The sequence below is a fragment of the Thunnus maccoyii genome, chromosome 6 (assembly GCF_910596095.1).
Source record: "Thunnus maccoyii chromosome 6, fThuMac1.1, whole genome shotgun sequence".
Lineage (NCBI taxonomy): Eukaryota > Metazoa > Chordata > Actinopteri > Scombriformes > Scombridae > Thunnus > Thunnus maccoyii.
In genome coordinates, this window is record NC_056538.1 from 16,980,946 (window position 1) to 17,001,059 (window position 20,114).

At 38.2% G+C, this 20,114-nt stretch overlaps 1 protein-coding gene across 2 annotated transcripts in view; it reads right to left on the minus strand.

The window, feature by feature from the left end:
* LOC121899294 (cGMP-inhibited 3',5'-cyclic phosphodiesterase A-like) overlaps positions 1-20,114 on the minus strand; it is a 59,942-nt gene that overhangs the window by 31,114 nt on the left and 8,714 nt on the right. Inside the window, exon 2 of one of the 2 annotated variants that reach the window (XM_042415014.1) lies at positions 353-403. The exons of the other annotated variant lie outside the window; for it this stretch is intronic. Coding sequence (XP_042270948.1) covers positions 353-403 — 51 coding nt within the window. The remainder of the gene's footprint in view (positions 1-352; positions 404-20,114) is intronic. 2 annotated transcript variants of the gene reach the window in all.

Sequence of the window (20,114 nt, forward strand, 5' to 3'; positions counted from 1 at the left end):
TTTAAAGTCAAAAAAGGTCTGAAATTAAAAAAATAGGAAGTGAGTTGAGTTGACTTGAAGCAGAAAATTGCTTTTGGAGTTGAGCGGATTTTTAAAATCCTCTATACATTCATGATTGACATAACAGCCAACCAAATTATAAGATTTCAATCTGAACACATCAGTGGACTCACAAACTAAATAAAATCAAACTAAATAAAAATTGTTGTTTAAAAATGTTCCACATCAACAAGTCAAGTGCAGTTGTTACATCCACTGCAATAAAAGAAATCTGTAAGCTGAAAAAACCCCCAAAACAATTCCAAAAACAAGCACACATCTTTCCTTCTCTTTCCCTCTCTGCTGCACTGACCTGGGATCTGCTCAGAGCCCTCTTGTAGTCCCATTCTGGCTGGCACATAATCTGGAGATAGAAGGACACAAACAGAAGCTACTGTCAGAGACCTGTCCACTCTGTGACACTATACAGCACTAACTGAGCGCAGAAGCACTTTTCTCTTCATCTGCTGTCCCTCCTTCCTCCTCCCTCCATCCGTCTCTCCGTCAACCTATCTAAAAATAAAAGAAGAGCAGGCGCTGCTGATGAAGAAAAGGACACATCACACTTAATGCTGGAGGGCTGATCTACATACAGCTCCCCTTCACCACCACCACCTCCCTACTCTTCCCCGCTGTCTCTCCCCCCACTGCAATGATTTTCCATTTGAAACTGTAATTCAATTTCACAGTCAGACGACAATATTCGAAGTAGCTTTCACTAAATAAGACAGCTTTGAAGTTTTTGGAGGGTACCTTTGACAGAACTAGCCATTTCCTGCTGCTTCTGGTCTTTGTGCTGAGCTGGAATAAACACAAAACATCCCAGACTTATTGCTGTACTGCAAAGCTGAAATTGATATTGATCTCCTCAACTGATAAGTCTAGCAACAAGGGCATTTCCAAAAATGTGGGAGTGTTGTTTAAAGGTGCAGTAGACAAGTGGTGGCCCCAAATGGCAGCACAAATCATGCAATGTTGCATCAATAAAGCGTGCACTCCTTTGACCTACATTGCATGTTGGTAACAGCTGGTGTAGTGGAGTTGAAGAAGAGGTTAAGCCAAAAATGGTCCAACACTCAATGAATGAAGGACTAAAAATTGCTGTGTTGGAGCAAGTGTAGCATTTTGCACTTCAGTTTTGATTCATTATTTCCTGCACAGTACATAGAGAGGGCTTCCCACTAGTAATCATATCTGACAGCAGAGGTTAATTTGGGAGCTGTGGCATCTAAGTTGAGGTCAACAGGATGTTCGTCTCTGCTGCAGCCCCACAGTTTGATTTGGGTGGGAAAAAAGGGCTTTGCATTAAAAAAAAATCCAACTCGTTGCATATTCAAACCACACTGCATAATATTTTTTTTTTCTTTGCTTTACAGGATGATATGAAATATATGTGAAGGTATGCTTAACACAACATTTGGCTTTAAGGTTTAATTGAGGCTTTGGATTTACTGTATCTTCCATTTAATGTTCAAAAAAAGAAATGCAATTTTAAGTATAGATATTGTGTAATTATCAATCTGTGGGTGTGTGTTGTGTCTGTGGACTGCCCTAGCTGTCATAGTTCATAGGCTGATGTCATAAAATGAGATGACCTGACAGAGCGACTGTCATCCACTGGAGATGACTTTGCATCTTGAATGGCAGATGAGATAATCTGCCTAATACAGCGGACTCATGTTTTATCCAAGCCCCTCAGGATGGGATGGTTGTTTAGAGAAAAAGAAAAAAAAAACAGGAATGCTGAATCACACTTAACTCCCTGGTAATGTAAATATGTATAATTTGTTTTTTTGAATGCTATATGTCTACCTTTCTTTGCTTGTTAATGATCTTTGTTTGGGAGTCAAGCTGGGAAAAGTGGTGCAATGTTTATGTGCAGTTATAGTACAGTGTTGTATAGCAGATATCCAACTTGAGTAAACCAAATAAATCCTTTTTCTATCACAAACAACACACTCTCATCCTTCATCCGGGCCCTTAAATCCTCCTCTGTGCTCTGCTGTCTCTTGACGACCTCCATTACAGCTCAAATACACTTCTCATGTCAATGTCTGTAAGAGGCTGGGAAATCGCAGGGGCCTAATGGACGTCAGAGCCACAATATCTTTGACAGCTCCATCATTCAGTCTTAAGTAGACTGCTACTAATGCTAATATCAGCTTCATACCAATAGACACATGTGCTACAGTAAGAAACTGTCAACATCATGTGCCAGGGATCTTCTCTGACACACAGATACTCACCTGAGTGTTTTATTGCTGCTAAGACCATCACATGCACAAACACACTGCAAACTGCAGGGGGAGCTCTTTTTGTTTACATGAACATTGAGAGTGTCAGGAGTGTTTGTGGTATGCAGAACCTAAATCTAACCCTAATTTTGAAGTTATTTCTTAATATTTGCAAGAATATCATACATAATCTGAATGAATGAATAATAGATATTAAAAGCTGACAAGATCTTTTTATATCTTCACCATATTTATAAACCCTTCAGGCTGTATCCTATCCCAGCATACACTGGGAAGACAGCAGAGAGACACTCTTCACAGTCCATCACAGTACTAACATAGACATATTCATAAATTTGGGGAATGTAATCTCAGGTTTGACTAACTTTCATGTGTTTAGAATTTTTAAAAAATGCAAGGAAGATATACAGTAGGGCTGCATCTAATAATTATTTCCATTATCAATTAATCTGTAGATTATTGTCTTGATTAATCGATAAGTCGATGGTCTTTAAAAAGGCAGAGGCAAAGTGTTGAAAAATATCAGTGACTGTTTCCCAAAGCCCAAGATGCAACCTAAAATTTCATGTTTTGTCCCAACCAACAGACTATAACCCAAAGATATTCAGTTTAGTATCATAGAGGCTAAAGAAACCAGAAAACATTCACATTTAAGAAGCTGGAACCAGAGAATTTTACACTATTTGTATTATTTTTAAAACTGATTCAAAATGATGAAACTAATTTTCTGTCAAACAACTTATTGATTAATTGACTAATCATTGCAGCTCTAGTATAGAAACTCTTTCCAGAGAGTACAAGGGGTCCAAGCACACAAACCATTGTCTTCAGTTACAAATTAGAGCTTTGTCCTGGACTGACATTACTGAGCAGACTCACCCAATGAAACTACTGTACATGGGACACTGCAGCCTGTTATCTATATTATAGATGAGTTATGTTATAGTAATAATTGATAATACTCTTACATGAAATCTGCTGCATGTCCTACATTAATCTCATTATCATAACAAGATATATTCCAAACCATGATAGAGCAGTTTTTCACATATTGTGACCCACTTCTTGTAAATTACCAGCTGCCTCAAAACTAAAAATAAAAAGAATGAGATTTCTTCAGTGGCCCAACAAGTTTCAAACACCCTTGTTTTGCCTCGTAAAAATTACTACTTTGATTCACCACAGGGACAACATATGGTGTAGCTGTGTGTAGAGATGCATGTCAGCAACCCTCTTTTTACTACACTACATCATGGCAGGAATGATTTTTCTTTTACGTACTTTACTATAAATTAAATCCACTGTGACAATGTGAATCCACTAGGATTGTTGAGAGAAGTTGTAGGTCGTGTTCTGAAACACAATGTGAGACTGTCCTACTGTCCTTAACCTTATTCTTTAAACGCACTGCAGTGTGTGTGTGTGTGTGTGTGTGCACGCGTATGTGTGTGTGTGTGTGTGTGTGTGTGTGTGTGTGTGTATGTGTGTGTATAAGTGTGCTTGTTATGAGGTGCTGTGACAAAACCATGTAAGGTCTAAAGGGACATCTGCCTGGGTGAATGTCTGTAAGCCTATCTTTACACACATACCCACCCACACACTTACACACAGAGGCACTAGCACACACAAGCGCGTACACATGCACCAACACTCACATACACACACACACACATTCTCTGTTTGTCACGACTCAGACACTCCAGTCCTGAAGAACCCAGCAAGCCGGACCCAAACCCCTACTGGCCAGCAACTGTTCTCGCGAGATCCCAGCTGAGGCAGAAAAAGAGAGAACATGGAGAGACACAACACACACAGAGAAAGAAAGAGCCTGAGAGTGATAATCACAGATTGAGATTTAGAGAAGAACAGGAATGTACAGTAGTCGATTACAGAAATAATTCCCTCTAATATTATATTGCCTTACACAAAAGGAGGATCATGTATCTGAGCAAACATATCATCACCTCAGCTTGCCTTATCTCACCTCATTTCGTCTGGTGATATATTGGTATTTGTAGAAGTAAAAGCTAATGTGGGTTGTTGTTAAAGTGACCAGATGTCCCAAAAAAATTGGGACAGTCCCAAATTACAAGCAGTTGTCCTGAATCCCAAATCCTGTCCTGTTTGTCCTGAAAATTAGACAAAAAAAAATTAGAGTTTTGATTAGTTATAGCCTAATAAAACATCAAATACTGATCGTTGTCAAACATTCTTTTGGTGATGCCCACAGACAGGCACTGTCATTGTGTTTCTTTTTCCTACTATCAGACAGCTGACTTCATGAACAAAAATAATAAATTTCAGCATTGAGTTTTGACTTTCATGTGTTTTATTGTTCATTGACACTGAATGTAATGTCCTGGAGGCTATGCCCACCGTGGCCACCCCCAACTCCCCTGTCCCGAATTTCACCTATTCTCATCTGGTCAGCCTAGTTGTTGTTCAGAGTATGTGGCTCTTGTGTTGTGTAGCCTGCTGCTATCAGGCTCAGTGTGACCGTCTGCTCTGCCTATGATCAAACACCACCTTATCACTCTATTCAAGATTGGATTTGCCGTATCAAAATAAGGGCTCCAGCTGCATACCGCATGGCAGAATAGCATTTTATTTATTATTTTATTTTTAAAACCAGGGGCACGATCATGAAAACAAAGACTTTAAAATAGAATTTCCTCTTTTTGGTTTCTTTCTTCTCTAAAAGGAGTGATTTACAGAGCAGATATGTATGATGTAGCAGACAAAAAGGCAATTTCATTTCAGTTAGACTTTAATATGTATGTCATGATTTGGCAAATGTGTACAAAATAGCATATAAAATAATCATATAAAGGTTCCATATAATAGACTGTGGTCCACTATTATGCATTACATTAGACAAAAACTGCTTTACTGTTTTTTCACATGTAAAGCAAAAGGATTCTATTGAAATTTGCTTTGAATCATAACTTTTGGACAACAGAATTGCCATAACACGATATGATCAAATTATACTGAAAGCCAATAATAATACAATATTGAATTACTGCCCAGCCATACTTTGATAAGATATGGTCAGGTACATCTGAGGGAACATATATGGATATATCAGCTCCCTGTTGTGGCACCTGACATACTTTGTCAAGGTTTTAAAAATGGTTTATCATTGACACTAATTTGCACTGCAGTGTTTCTGCTCAATAGCCTCATTCTGTTGTACTCCTCATAGTGCAGAAGCAGATTGTTTCATTGATGGTACAGAACGTAATGTTTTCTATACAAACTGGTTCATAGTGAAGCCAAGAATCACCGTTTACCCACTCAACACAGTTAGCTTGCCAAATGGATTTGGCAAAGCTGCCTGTGTATGCATGATTTGCCAGTGTGTGTTCATGTGAGTGTGTGAGAGAGATGGGACGCCTGGGCTGGATGATGATGACTCACCCACCCCCACACTCATACACGTGAATTCAGACATGCACTCATGACCGTCATCACTCAAAACCACGTTAGCGCTGCTCACTGATGCTAATTGTTCCCAATCAGCATTTCAGGGGGCCTGTCAATGCACTGTGAAACCAGACCACACCAGCGATTGCTTATTGATCTCATTACCTGCTCACGTCACTCCATCAAGCAAATGTGTGTGTATGTGTGTGAGGTGGCAACTGACACGTCCATCAGAGCTCCACACCTGAGTCCAACACTAGCCCTATCTAAAGCTAATGTCTTTATGAATTGAAAAAAATGTACCTTAAGTGTATTTTTTAAAACCAATTTGCTGTAAATAGTTTTTTATTGCTCAACACATTGCATTGTTTTTAATATATTTGAGAATATCTGCCTCACAACTAGGTTTGAATATGATTCAAGACTCTTTATACTGTTGATGGTAGTTAGAATTAACAAGATGCACTCAAGCCAGGTGACAACGCAGAAGTACCTTCAAGTGCAACGACACCGTTGGTTGCTAGATGCTGACACCAAAAAATCCCTGGCTCCAGTTGACTCCCATTCAAAAAGCGTCAACTTCTCTCCAGAAATACTAAAGTAAATACATTTTTTCAATCAGTCATTATGGTCCCAATCACTAAATTTGGGCCCTCTTATGACAGCAGTAAATTATTGCTCCATTAATAAGATTTGTAGACTTCTAGTAGGCTTTCATGTCCACCATGTGGGCATGGATTGAGAGTTCAGATTAGCGCTGTCTCGGACTTTCGAAGCTTCTGTTTAAAGAATATACAATGATTTTTCTCCAGACCAGCAGTTCTACTGTTTGTAGTTAAGGAGTTACACTAACACGACCCCCACCAGATGCTGTCACACAATATTTTGGTAAGTTTAATGTTGATTATGATAACTGCCCTGTTAGCATGGCTCCAATGCAAACCAATGGGTGATGTCACACCACCCTATGTCCATCTTTATATACAGTCTATGCAATAAGCCTAACCACAATTTTACATCTCTACCTCTTTACCTCTGTCTCCTCATCTTTTGTGTTTTATTCTCTGATTATGCAACACAGGTCAGATGAGTAACACTTAGCGCCCAGTGGATGTTACAGTTGAGATTACACAACTGTGATAGAATAAAATACAATAAGGTTAAATATGATATTATATTTAAGAATATTTAAGATTTTCATGACAAAAAAGCTGTTGTTTATCATGAATGACCAGTGCAAGATTCCCTGAATTAAAGTCAATTAAATCAAAACTAGGGAAAGACAGTTTTATAAAGCCTCTCTCAAAATATGTAGTTCATACTGTATATACATGTTCTTCTTATTATTATTATAGATTAAAAAATGAATTAAAACTGTGAATATACAGATATAATATTAGGTTTGAATTCTGGAATAGTAATAACATTATTTTCATGGTTTCATTTTTATCTCAACCCTTTTTTGCCCCCTGTGAATGGATTGTGCTGATGGCAGCCACTAACATGGCCTCAGGCAAGTATGTGTGTGCGCATGTCTGTGTGTGCGTGTCTCACAGTGGAGTTGCATGACTAAGCCTTTGCATGTACTGTCAAGTAAATGCATGCATGCATCTGTCAGCAAATTTAGATGTGTACATCTCATCTTGGCATTCTCCTTCTCATGTGGGACACATGACTTGCTGTGTGTGGTCCTGTACAGTGGTTGTATGTTATAATGTGTCCTGTAGCATAACGCCTTGTATCCACTGATGTGTTTGTTGCTTGATATAACTGTACCCTAAATAATTAGACAACATGCTGCCAAAGCACGACAACGTAAATTAATCGCACCACATCAAAAATGACGTGAAGAAATGTAAACTGGAAATGGTATGCAAGTCTTGAAGTGGTTTTGTTGACTGTCTCCTTGAATGTATTTTCTTAAGAAGGCAATATCTGTCATCCATTAGAGATCAATAGTAGTAAAAATAATATGAGGTTCTTGTTTGACAAAAAAAGTCTAATGTTCATGACCCTTAAGTTTCAATTTTTGCTGATAAACTTCTTTTATGATAATGTCACTAATACTGTCTTGAATAATTGTCTTAAGATGCATTTTTTTCTTATGTGCCCTTCATTTCCAGATGTTGCATACCACAATGTAGGTCACTGTGGTAATATCAAATTACATCACGGTAATATATTTTAACCATTTCACCCAACCTTCCTGTTAAATACAAAAGAAACTCTAAAATGTCTTTATTTTTATTTGTGTTTGAGCAATAAAAGGTGATATTTCGACTTGGGTGTATTTAGTAGAATTTGGCATTACTAATGAAAATTAGTGGGAAATAACAGTTTATTGATAAACTGACTAATAAAATCAGCTGTTCAAATGACATGCCTGTATTGCAGTGAATAACTGAGTAAGTGTATGAATGAATTAGCGATAATTCATGCCAACACAACACCGGAGAGTGATAATAATACCAGCAAAACATAAAAATTTAAATCTACGACAGTTTGGATAATAACAGTGTGCATCCCTGTTCTTGCAACATACTTGTCATCTTTACTTCATTGAGGAAGACACATCACACGCTAACGGGTCCTCACACATACACAAAACTCATGTGAAATACACACACACACACACACACACACACACACACACACTATTTCATCTTAGTCTTCCTCCTCCCTCCCCTTCTTCCCTCCAAGGCTCCATGGCTAAGTGGAGTGCTTTTCCCCTGCGTTGTTGTATCCATGTTAGGCTAATGACGCCAGCTTGTCATTCTCTACTCCTATTACTGTGAGAGAGGAGTGCGTCACAACTCCCACAACCCACTTCTCTCTGTCAGCTTTCTGCTCTTGCTGATTGACAGTGACGTTGCTGGGCGTTAGCATTTCAGGCTGAGTCTCATGGGAACAACGTGAGCTTCCAGACACTGGGCTTCCATTTGGAGCTGCGTGCATAATGACTTATATCCCATTCTGCGTCTGCATGTCTTGAAGTTTTTGCTCTTTCATGTTTCCCTTCTAAAATCTTTCTGATGATACTTTTTAAGGAAAATAACTGATAACAGACATTTCTGCTGAAGCAACACTTTAGATTTAGACTTTAGATTTGTGGTGCAAAGATTTCAGCTTGAGATAAATAAATATGTTAATAAATATATGCAACAAGCAAATGTTTGCATCTTTGCTTAGTAAATGACTAAACTAATGACAGCTAATCGATTAATCAACTAATTGTTGCAGCTCTACTCAGAATTATGAGACATACAAAATGATCTGGAATTAGGACCCAGCAAGACTGATTATTCAAGATAAGTCAGGTCTGTGTAGAATGGATCACTGATGAATTGCTCAGTACAATGTATGAAATTATATTTTTGTATGTTTTTTAAACCATTTTACTGTGGTATCATAGTGACACGGGCTGGAATGATCTCACAGGATCAAGGTGACAACAGCATTTTTCAGAGACAGGTGATCTACTGCACAAGCTCAATGCATGGTAGGAAAGGACTGGCTTTACCTTGAGCTACATAAGTGATCTCTGTCTCATCTATCTGATCAGATATATTAGATTTTAAATGCATTGTTTAATTTTGTCAATAAATAGATTCTGACTTAAAATTTTATTTTACTTACTGTAATTTTACTGTAGGATTTGTTTGTAGAAACCTGTGACACTGCACAGCTGATTGAGCCAGAACATTTAAAATGAGGCATTTGCTTCCTTTCTGTGAACACATGTTCATTTCCATTAGAGATGTTTGATATAAATTACCATAATAATAAGTGCCATTTATAGTCTAAAAGTACCAATATTTCTTGTTTTTTTGTGTGGATTAAATAGTAATTATGAAATTTATGAAAGATTTCATATTTTTTGCCTCTTTTTGAGCCCTCAGCACTTATTTAAACCAACATTCTTTGCAACAAAAGGCCAAATTATTTATAGTTTTTGGGCCAGCTGTGATGTGCAAAACCCACAGGAAACAACCATTTCATGGCTGTTTATCTGAAACATTTCTCCTGGGAGCCATTACCCCAGACCCCCTGGAAGAGGCTTGCAATTAGTAAGTATCCACTGTAAAAATAACATGAAGATTGTGTTGATATGTCTCATCCAGTCATGCATACACTGACCAACAAGAAAAAGAAAGAAACCAAGTAGGAGACTTGAAGGAGAACAAATCCATAGAAAGAAAGCGGCTCTTCTGAGTAGCCTTGTCTTCAGGCTAAACTAAAGACACTCATCATGTTTCACACCAGAACAGCTTCATCCAATAAAGACTTAGTCATTGAATTCCTTGTTGAATGAGATTGGACAGAGGGACGTAGAAAAGGAAGAAAGAAAGATGTTGGAGGAAATAAGCTGAATGAAAGAAGGGAACACGTTGACATTAGCACACGCTGTATCGAGCCTAAGGAACCAAACGGGCCACACATATATGTATGTGTGCGTATGTGTATATACTGTGTTTGTGTGAGTGAGTGATAGAGACAGAGAAAGAGACAGAGAGGGAAAGAGACAGAGAAAGAGGGGGAGAGAGAGAGAGAGAGAGAGTGTGTGTGTGTGTGTGTGTGTGTGTATACCATGCTGCACACACATCACAGCCCAAGGCCAACTCCTTCGTCTGCTCTTCAGATGAGAACCAAGCACTCACTTCGTGATGCTTTACCACAGCTCAGAGAAAGCAGGGTGCCATTTATAGAATGAATCCAATTATTTCTGAATATTGAAACGTGACCTGAAATAAACTCTCTGCTCCCTACCTGGTTAAACATACCCTGAAAGATGTTTGAGACATGATGGACGGTCGTGATGAATGAATTACAGTGTTCCATAAAGCACACGGCACTGGGAAAATGACAGATATGGTCTAAGATCTGCTAGTTTTTAATGTCTCTGGTTCAAAGTGACGTATTTTTATTCAGTCAGGTAATATTAAGATCCAGTTAAAAGTCCATATTCATATCCATATTCCCTTTTCAATGTTCCCAGTCTGAACAAAGTCGTTTCACCCTCAACACTGTCATGTCAACATGTATGCAAATTTCACATTACAAAGAGTGAAATGAAGGAAAACAGAACAAGCAATTTTATGGCTTGAAAGAAAATGAAAAGTAGTGAAGTTTATTTATTTCACAACTAATCTCAAACACAGTGTAGTCAGTCAGATGCATGATTTAATTTAGCCTGATTCAATTACATTTTGGTTACTGGTTTTGCACACACGCCCACAGCAAATGAGCAATCACAATCATTCTCAGAGTGGACTACAGGTAAAAAAACAAGTATTTGTCCTTTTTTTCTTTTAATTCTTTCCATTGTGATGGCTGGAAGCCTCAGTCTTTTAAGCTACTCTTTGTCACTGTAACTGCCTCAATCTCCAGCGACCACTAATATTAAACGGCTTGCACCCTCTCTGGGTGCAAACTTCATTCACTCTTGCACCCCTCCGATAAAATCTATGCAGTCTATCGATGTCTGATTTTAAAAGTTTTTGCTTTCCTTAAGCAGTACAAATTCACATTAAAGCAGCCGCAAAGTTGTCAGTTTTAATAAACTATTCTGCATAGTCTAGTTTTTGAAAAGTAAGTCATAAACATCAAATTACAATATTATAGTTGCAATACATGTTGAACAAGCATCTTAAGAATCAAATTAGTATTGTACTGTGAGCTCCCTGTTGATTCATAAACAGTACTTGTCATTATATAATGTAATTTTGTTCTAGTTCTAGTTCTAGCAGTGATAACATTTATGTCGTAAATTTTCATTCATCCTTAGAGGGCAAGGCTGGTGGTTTTCTAATTTCATGTGCAGAGCCAAACCAACAATGAACTCATCCTTCTTACAAGTATTGAAAAACATAAAAGTGTTGTAAATTTCTCAAAGAACTTCTGTATAAAGTCAAGAGGTTGATGTAGCACAACAAGCTAGTGAAGCTCTGTAAATGGTGTATTCTCACGCATGTGCAGTGGCGTCTGCCTTACAAGGAACTACTCTCTGGAGACTGAAAACAGGATCGCTGTTAGTCTTTGGGGCCGTTGTACTGGGTGAAACATGTCACCCAGTACAACAGTTTGGCTCATTGAAGTGTATTGAACAGCTTTTGGACAACAATGAAAGTTTACACCACACAGGAATAAGACATCAGGCTTTGTAAGTAGATCAATCCATTGCTGGTTTGGCTCTGCACATTAGATTTGTTGACAATAAGAAAAATAGAGAAAATCACCAGCCTTATCCTTTAAGGGAATTGTTTTTTCATTCTCTTTCACAGAACAGAGAGCAGATACAAATCAGCACCCTAAGACTGATTTGAATCGAGCATTTTGCCAAAATGAGAACGAACTAGAACCTGGATAATTCATAAAGACATGGTTCTCACTCCAGCTGCTGCCAATTCTATATCAATTTAAAACATAACATATAGAGCATTTAACAAGAGGTCAAAGTTGAACAGCTACAGACCACACATCTGTAGAGCTGAAACAGGTCTGGCATCAGTTTGGATATGCTGGGATGATTGTGAATTCAGAGAAGGCATATCAGGACTGAAGCCAGGCAAACACACACACACACACACAAACACATCAGCAGTGTCTTACATAACACAGTGAGTGATGGCAGCTGAGGACACAATAATACTGCCTTTGGCATTTGTCCTGTGAACGTTGGACAGAGAGGAAATTGGGTGAGTGGGAGAGAAAACAGAGAGGGACGGGCAGACAAAAAAGCGACAGAAAGTGAGAGAAAGAAAGGGGAGGCAGAGAAAGAGGCTGGAAGAAGTAGAGAGATACAGGGAGAGAAAGTTTTTTTGACTACACATGCCCGTGGCCTGAGGAAAAATGCCCCGAGGGAAAATATCATCCAAATTAATGCTGCAGTCCAGTCATTTTCATGTCTTCTCTGTTTTCTATTTCATCAAGAATCGCTAAAGCCTTTCCCCTTAGACCATGTTCTGCAGCTCCAGATTATTCACTGATAATGCATCAAAGTAGTTTTTACATAACTGAATTTTACCATTATACTATTTGAATCCCTTTCTAAGCTAGAAGCAAGTTCAAACTCAAAGGTAAAATACTACAATTTCATAGTCATCTACTGTGAAATTATACTGCATTTACTTAATCAAGACACTATTCGAACAGCTGCCTGCTTTGAATTTCAATTTAAACCATATACAGTTGCACAGATGAGACTGTAACCTTTGTGGTGAGGTGAAGGGAGGTGTGTGTCTCTTCAACAAGAGCTTTTTTCATTACAAGACATGGACGATGAATTTTTAATCAAACTTAAGACATACAAAGATAAACTGAAGAGCAAATGTAAAAATCATTTTACCCATATGAGGCATATCAGATTGTGTATAGATAGAGTTTTTGGGTTGATATCTCTTATTGGTGTGTACATCAATACATTAAGAGATGCTCACAAAATGTTCAGATAAGCACCTTCAAAGTAATAAAACATTCAGTTTAAATTAAGCTTTTTAAAGGACATGATGTCCTCTCAAAAATGTTAAAATTAGTGCCATTCATTTACAGCTCAGAAAAGTCTCGATGCATTCAGGCGTCTACATTCTTGAGATAAGACTAGTGTGTTGGAGAATTTGAAAATTTAATGTTCAAGATCCTCATAAATCTGTGCACCATCTTTCGTCTCAGTTTTTTGTTTGAATGTCTTCACTTGCTTTTAATTTTAGGACATGAGATCAGTTGGATCCCAATTTAGACTGGAGGGACTTTTGATGTGAGCTCACCTAATAACTGCTCAGCCTTGCTCTGAATACAGGGTTGCTGCACACTTTTTGAAATCAAATTTAATGCTTTTTAAGACCTTGACAGGGAAAATTTAATACCCTTTCCAAAGATAAACACATGCCCATTAGGACTGAGCTTATGTTGCCGTCTAAACCAAGACTCCCTGGAAGAAGAGATCTTGTGTCTCAATGGGACCTTCCAGGCTAAATCAAGGATAAATAAAAATAAAGAATGTAAAATCACATAAAGTAATCAAAATAATAGCAAATGCAATGAACTTGCACCCCACTGTTACGCTTTACATTAGATAAAAAACATTTTAATGTAAAAGTTTTACTTACAATTTGCTTGGAATCGTTCATTTTGATGACACTCTGTAAAACAATAAGGCTGTTCTGGTTGATCTCACATTCACGGAGTCAGCTGTAGTTAACTCTCCCCATTAGGACACATACATGTTACAGTATATCTACCTTTCATCCACTTTAACTGTCCGATAAATCTGTAAACTCCAGCTAAGTGGCCACCAAGTTAAAACTCCTCTCCCTCATGTCACATGTTGGCCACTGTGACTCTGCACTAAAAACATTATTATCCAGATTCTATCAACTATCAGAAATAACAGAGAGCTTTGTGTCTCCTCTGAATCCCCCTGGCCAACTGTCTTTAGCTGAGCATCATCTGTACTGTTTTGTGTACTTCTTTAATCCTCTTACCTTTGTGAGAGCAGGTGACCTGTGGAGAACCAATCGAAACATTACCAGAAAAAGAAAAGAAAGAGCTGGACTGGAGTGAGTCACGACTGAAGACCAAACCATATTTAAATCAGTGAATCCTGTGGGGAGATATTTCTCATGCAACTAGGCATCACCTCAAAATTTAAGACCTATCATAATTGAAAATAAGACTATTTAAGACATCTTATGACCTTAAATTCTAAAAATCTTATTTAAGACTTTTTAAGGATCCACTGTGAATACCACGTCATGCATCCATAAAGAGGTGTGTCCCAGAAAAAGGCAGATTGATGGTTTTGTAGAGCTGGCAATTGAACACAATTTGGGATTAAAGAAGAAGAACCCAAATTCAGGTGGACCTGGAACAGGTTTTACTGTTACACTGATTATTGCATGATAATTATCAATCATTTGATTGATATTGGATATTAATGGGAAGACTGTTGATACACTTTATGTTGATATATTGGCCATTTTAAAATGAAGACATCTTTATGGATGGAACTGTGGTGTCTGAAGTTTGTCTATAAAATTTGTCTATAAAATAGTGAAAAATGTTATGTGTGTGTTGTTATAATTTCCCAGACTCAAAGGTTATATCTTATTTTGTCCGACCAACAGTCCAATTAGTATTAATTTAATTAGTATCAAAATACTTGCCAACAAATTGGGGAATGAGGTTCCAATCTTGTGTTTTGGTGTCTTGAGGATTTGTCACTTTATTCTTGTGATGTGAGTTATTAAATAAAGTTATATAACTTTTATTACACTAACAAGCTAATTGCATTACTTTGTAAAGTTGCATCACATCTGTAATTAATGATGTATGTGATAAGATGAGCATAAGTCCAACTGCGGTGAACTATAAAAACCTAATACATTAGTACAATGTAAAAAAATGAGTCTATTGGATCAGTCGTTAGAAAAGAGGGCCCATTAATACCAAAATATTCCCAGTGAGTTATTTTAAACATCAGAAGCTAAGTAACATTGTCCTCTCTTATCCATCATTTCACGGTCCACTTCCACATCATTATAATAACTTCAGACTCAGTTTCAAAGGAGCAGGTATTGTATGTCAGATTCTCTCTCTTGAAATAGTTCTCAGTGATGCTCTCCTCTAAAAACACAATACAGTGTGACCACGTGCGGGCTTATTGTCTCTCAATGCAGACAATTAGCTGTTGTATGGACGTCATTAATGTGTGTCTGCAGCGTGTGTGAGTGCGACGTGTATGTGTGCATTATGAGGGATAATGGAAGGGAAAAACACTCCCAGATGCATGTGATGCAATTATGCCCTTGATTATCTGATTGGGTAATCTACAGGCAGGCTGGAGGCGTCCAAGACAAACACACTGTCGGTAGACTGTTGACCGAGCATAAACCACTAGAAAGCGCACATACACACAAACTCACACACATATACACACACACACACAAACACACACCTGTATTTGTGCATGTGCTCAATGATGCATTGATGTATAGTTAATGCCAAGCAAAAGGACTGCAATTGATATTTAGCAAAAAAATCCGTATTTGTGTATGTGTCTTCTATATGCAATAAAGTATATTGTGTGTGTGGTGTGTGTGTGTGTGTGTGTGTGTGTGTGTGTGTGTGTGTGTGTGTGTGTGTGTACATGTGTATGAGCAAGAGAAAAAGAGAGTGAGGTTTTTTTTGGAAGCTGTGCAGTATAGAAGTGGAAGTGAGGCAACCAAGCTGTGGATGATGTTGCAACATTTGTGGCAAATACATATGAGGCTTGCAGCTGACAACGTGTGTGTGTGTGTGTGTGTGTGTGTGTGAGGGAGAGAGAGATCACTTGACTGGGTCAGTGATCTAACCCACAATGACACTTCAATTCAACTCAATCTGAATAGAGGTCCTGCTTTACGAGGACACAGCACATCTGGGAGCTTCACCAAGGCCAGGCGGTGTGTGTGTGTGTGTGTGTGTGTGTGTGTGTGTGTGTGTGTGTGTGTGTGTGTGTACAGTATTTATCCACACATGTCTTTATGCAATTCCTGTTATGCAAACATAATTAACTATGCAAGATACACACCAAAGAAGGTCTAGAAAAGGAAAGAGGTTTAACTTTGACTTTACATTTTCCCCAGTAGAGGGCGGCTTAAGTGCAATACTTACATAATAAACTATGTATACTTAGATAATACTATAAGTCTTACTGCAAAGGTGTTAAATAATCTTAAAATAGTATGTAATGTCTTGAATATACTGCTTTAACACAACTGTGTCTACAGTATGATCACATGAGACTGCTGATGAAGATGTGTTGGTAATAACGGTGTTTACTACTGTAAAAAAAAAAAAAAGCTATGGATCATATCAGCTGGACTATTTTGGGTACATTTTAACAGTTTGTATTCCATACTCCAAAAATATTGTTTTAATCTTTACAGTCTTGTATATTGCCACTTGCCATGTACCCCCATTCACCTCTGGCCACTTTCCCCAGTTTTACAGTTATTGGTGTCAGGATTGCAGTACTTGAATTCAGTCTCCATCTTGAGATGTTTTATGGTGTCATCATGAACTTGATGTAGGTTTTCTGACTTACAGAGTCACAAGCTGCACTCACCGGTGGCCTAAAGCTTACTGAACTGATGACTGAAACATCACTGGTTAAAGTGTCTAAGTCAGGTGGGAGAGCTAAAGTGTTATGAATAAATGAAGTAACAGAGGCCTACAGAAGATATAAGAGTTAATAGGCAGAACTCTAATTGGTTCTTATAAAGAGGATTCTTACAGATACCTCCTGAAATAATGTCACTGTGCAAGTTTACTAAATTAGTCATCTGTCCACCATGATCAACTAAAGTTTTTATCTTTTATTATGAGCAAATTAATGAAAAGACCAAAACCAACAGCCTGATCTGTCATAACATAGAACTATTTTGCCTTTTAAACCATATCATTTTAAAAAATGTACGGCTGCACATGATGATATATATGATGAATTACAACAATGTGTTTTTTTTCCAGGAACAACTAAATAAAGTGAATTTTGATCACTGCAAAGTATGGTAGTTCTGTTTCAGGCTAATTACTGAGGTAAATGTACAATGTCTGGGTCAAACTTTAATTAGAATGATTATTGAATATGCAGCTAACAAAAGTCATGAGGAACGGGTCAGATTTTGTGGACCCATGATGCCAAATGAGGGACAACAACAAACAATGATGAGCTTTTGAAGTGTTCATCATAATGAAGGTATATATCATCCCGTGTGCTTTTAATAGTTTTTGGACGTTAATGGCTGATATTGATTGTTTGCTGGATAAAATGTAATGTTTGTTTTAGCCTTTTCATGGGATTTACTGATAATAATGATAATAAAAGGCTAAATAAAACCAGCATTATTATCTCAGTCATTAACATTTCAAGAATGTAGCACTATTGGGCAGCTTCCAGGTATGTCAGTAGGTGTTAACTAACCCTGCAAACCAAGGTCACAGCTGCATGTAAAAGAACACGTAGATAAGTAAATGCCAACCATTCCTGCATAAATCATGTTTAAAAATCTTTTCTCTTATCCCAGACTGATTCTAGGGTTCCAAAACAGCCCATTTTCTGTGTCCACAGAGCAGAAGAACAGGTAAAGACAGTGGGTCCCTAATTGTGCAGTGTGAATTGAGCCTCACACTCAGCTTAGTTCAAACTGACAAATGTTAAGAGAGTAGTGTTTATAACATGGGAGAGAGTATTTAGAGGAAGAGGAAGGTACAGACAGAAAGAAATATGGATATAGATCTAGATTCTGCTTGTAGATGCTGCCCCCTGCCCAGGCCAACAACCCTCCCCCCTCTCACCGAGCATATTTTGGAGCTAAAACACACCATTGAGTCAAGTAACAAGGCAATCCTTGTCCAAGGCCACCAAACCTCATCTGGACAGCCAGCAGGGAAGCCACTGTATGTGTATGTGTGTGTGAATGTGTGAGCACGTGTATACAGTAGTGGCCAGGCCAGGTTAAAATTATTTGCTGCTGCTTTTCAGCAGCAAGCTGTGGAGGCTACTCTCACACACATTTTTTTCTTTTTCTTTCTTTTTTTTTTTTTTTTGCTCTTGCTCTCTTTCCCCAGCCCTCTCCTCTCTCTGTGGGAGCATATGGCAAGGAGCCATATTCACATTATGTTACGAGACAAACACAAAAACACAATCTCTGCCACACAAACTATATGTGATTGACACAAGCTGTGTGTCTGTGCATGAGTCCATGTGAGAGCTCGGAGCGATGGTGTGTTTAGGTTGAACACAGTGGACCAGATAGTTGTCCTTTTACCATCAACACTTCTGCTGTGTTTGGCAGCCAACCACCTCTCACTCCCCCCTCTTTTCCCCACCATCCCCAGCAAATCTTTCAACACTCTCCCTTTCGCCTCCTCTTGCTCCCTCCCTTCCTTCTCTCTCATGCAGTAGCTCCTGCATTAGGTCCCCTCAAGCTAGTCCCCCGCCCCCTTCTCTCTCTCTCTCTCTCTCTCTCTCTCTCTCTCTCACACACACACACACACACACACACACACATTCATACACACACACACCCTACAACATTTGGCTATTTGACTGCTGCTTGGGGCTGGATGAAGCCAATGCTAATGCTAGTATGTTCTTTTCTATCAATCACTTCTTTTTTTTCCTTCCACTATCCTCAGTATCTTTCTACCTTTCCGGGTTTTCTCAGCCTTTATTTTGAATGAATTTATCCATTCAGGAAGACTACTTCTACTACCTAGCTGCCAAATTCCTACTCTCCAACCATTTTTTGGCCTAATTTTTGCACATTTCAAACGTCATTTTCACCACTTCTGTCCCCGCCTCTCTCTGCTCACCACAACTCTTTAGGGGCTCACTTTATTTATCCCACATTTTTTTTTCTATTTTCTTCTTGAAGCAATGAACAATCAAGCCTCCCTAAGAGCAGGACAGTTGATATTTCATGTGATTATGCACTGCTATTTTTGGCCCATGATTGCATTTGCATTTATCTATATGTATTTTTCACTGAGAAATGAATACCAGAGGTTTTATCTATAACTGATTTACATGCATTTTCGTTAAAGGTATCATACTTTTTCCTCAGTTTTAAATGTCTTTGATGTTTTCAGGGTACAAGAGACATGTTACATGTTATTTTCAATGCGTTCAGCTGCATATGTGTGCACATAAAGTATATGACTACAATAGTGATATGTAAATAAAAATGTCTCCCTATACATTTCTCTCTGTGTCTGTCTGTAACACAAAGACGTGAGCAGGCTCTTGTGTCTCTTTCATATCTTGGTTCTGTGATGGGTAGATGACGAATGTCTTTGTTTGCACTTGCATCCAATTAGTTTTCTTTAGATCTATAGCTACGACTACTGCTGTGCGTCTGCACAGCATCAACTGGTAAAAAACTCTCTATGAACATGACGACCAAGCTCATCAGATGAAATGGTGTTTGCCGAAATTCCTATATAAACCAACCCACGTCTACATTAATTTGTTAAGATATACTGTGTGGTAAAGTGACATAAATTGAAAACATATACAAACATTACAAACCTAATACTTAATGTACAGATTTGGTCCATGGTGCAACTGATATGGCCTCACACTGGGAGGTTACAAGAACAGCACAGTTCATACCAGATGTTGCTGTTAGTATCTATCTATGAATGGAAAATGATGAAAGATTAGACCACCTTGTAAGTGCTCGGTACATTCTGACCTGAAACTCGAGACGAAGGCAAAGTAATACCTCTGATTTCTCTTTCTGCAGACACTAAATTTGACCACTTGTCATGGTGGTGCCAACATTACTTCCATGAGTGGTGAGGCACTGACGGATCATTCTTAGTATCTAGACATCTTTATACTTTTAAAGT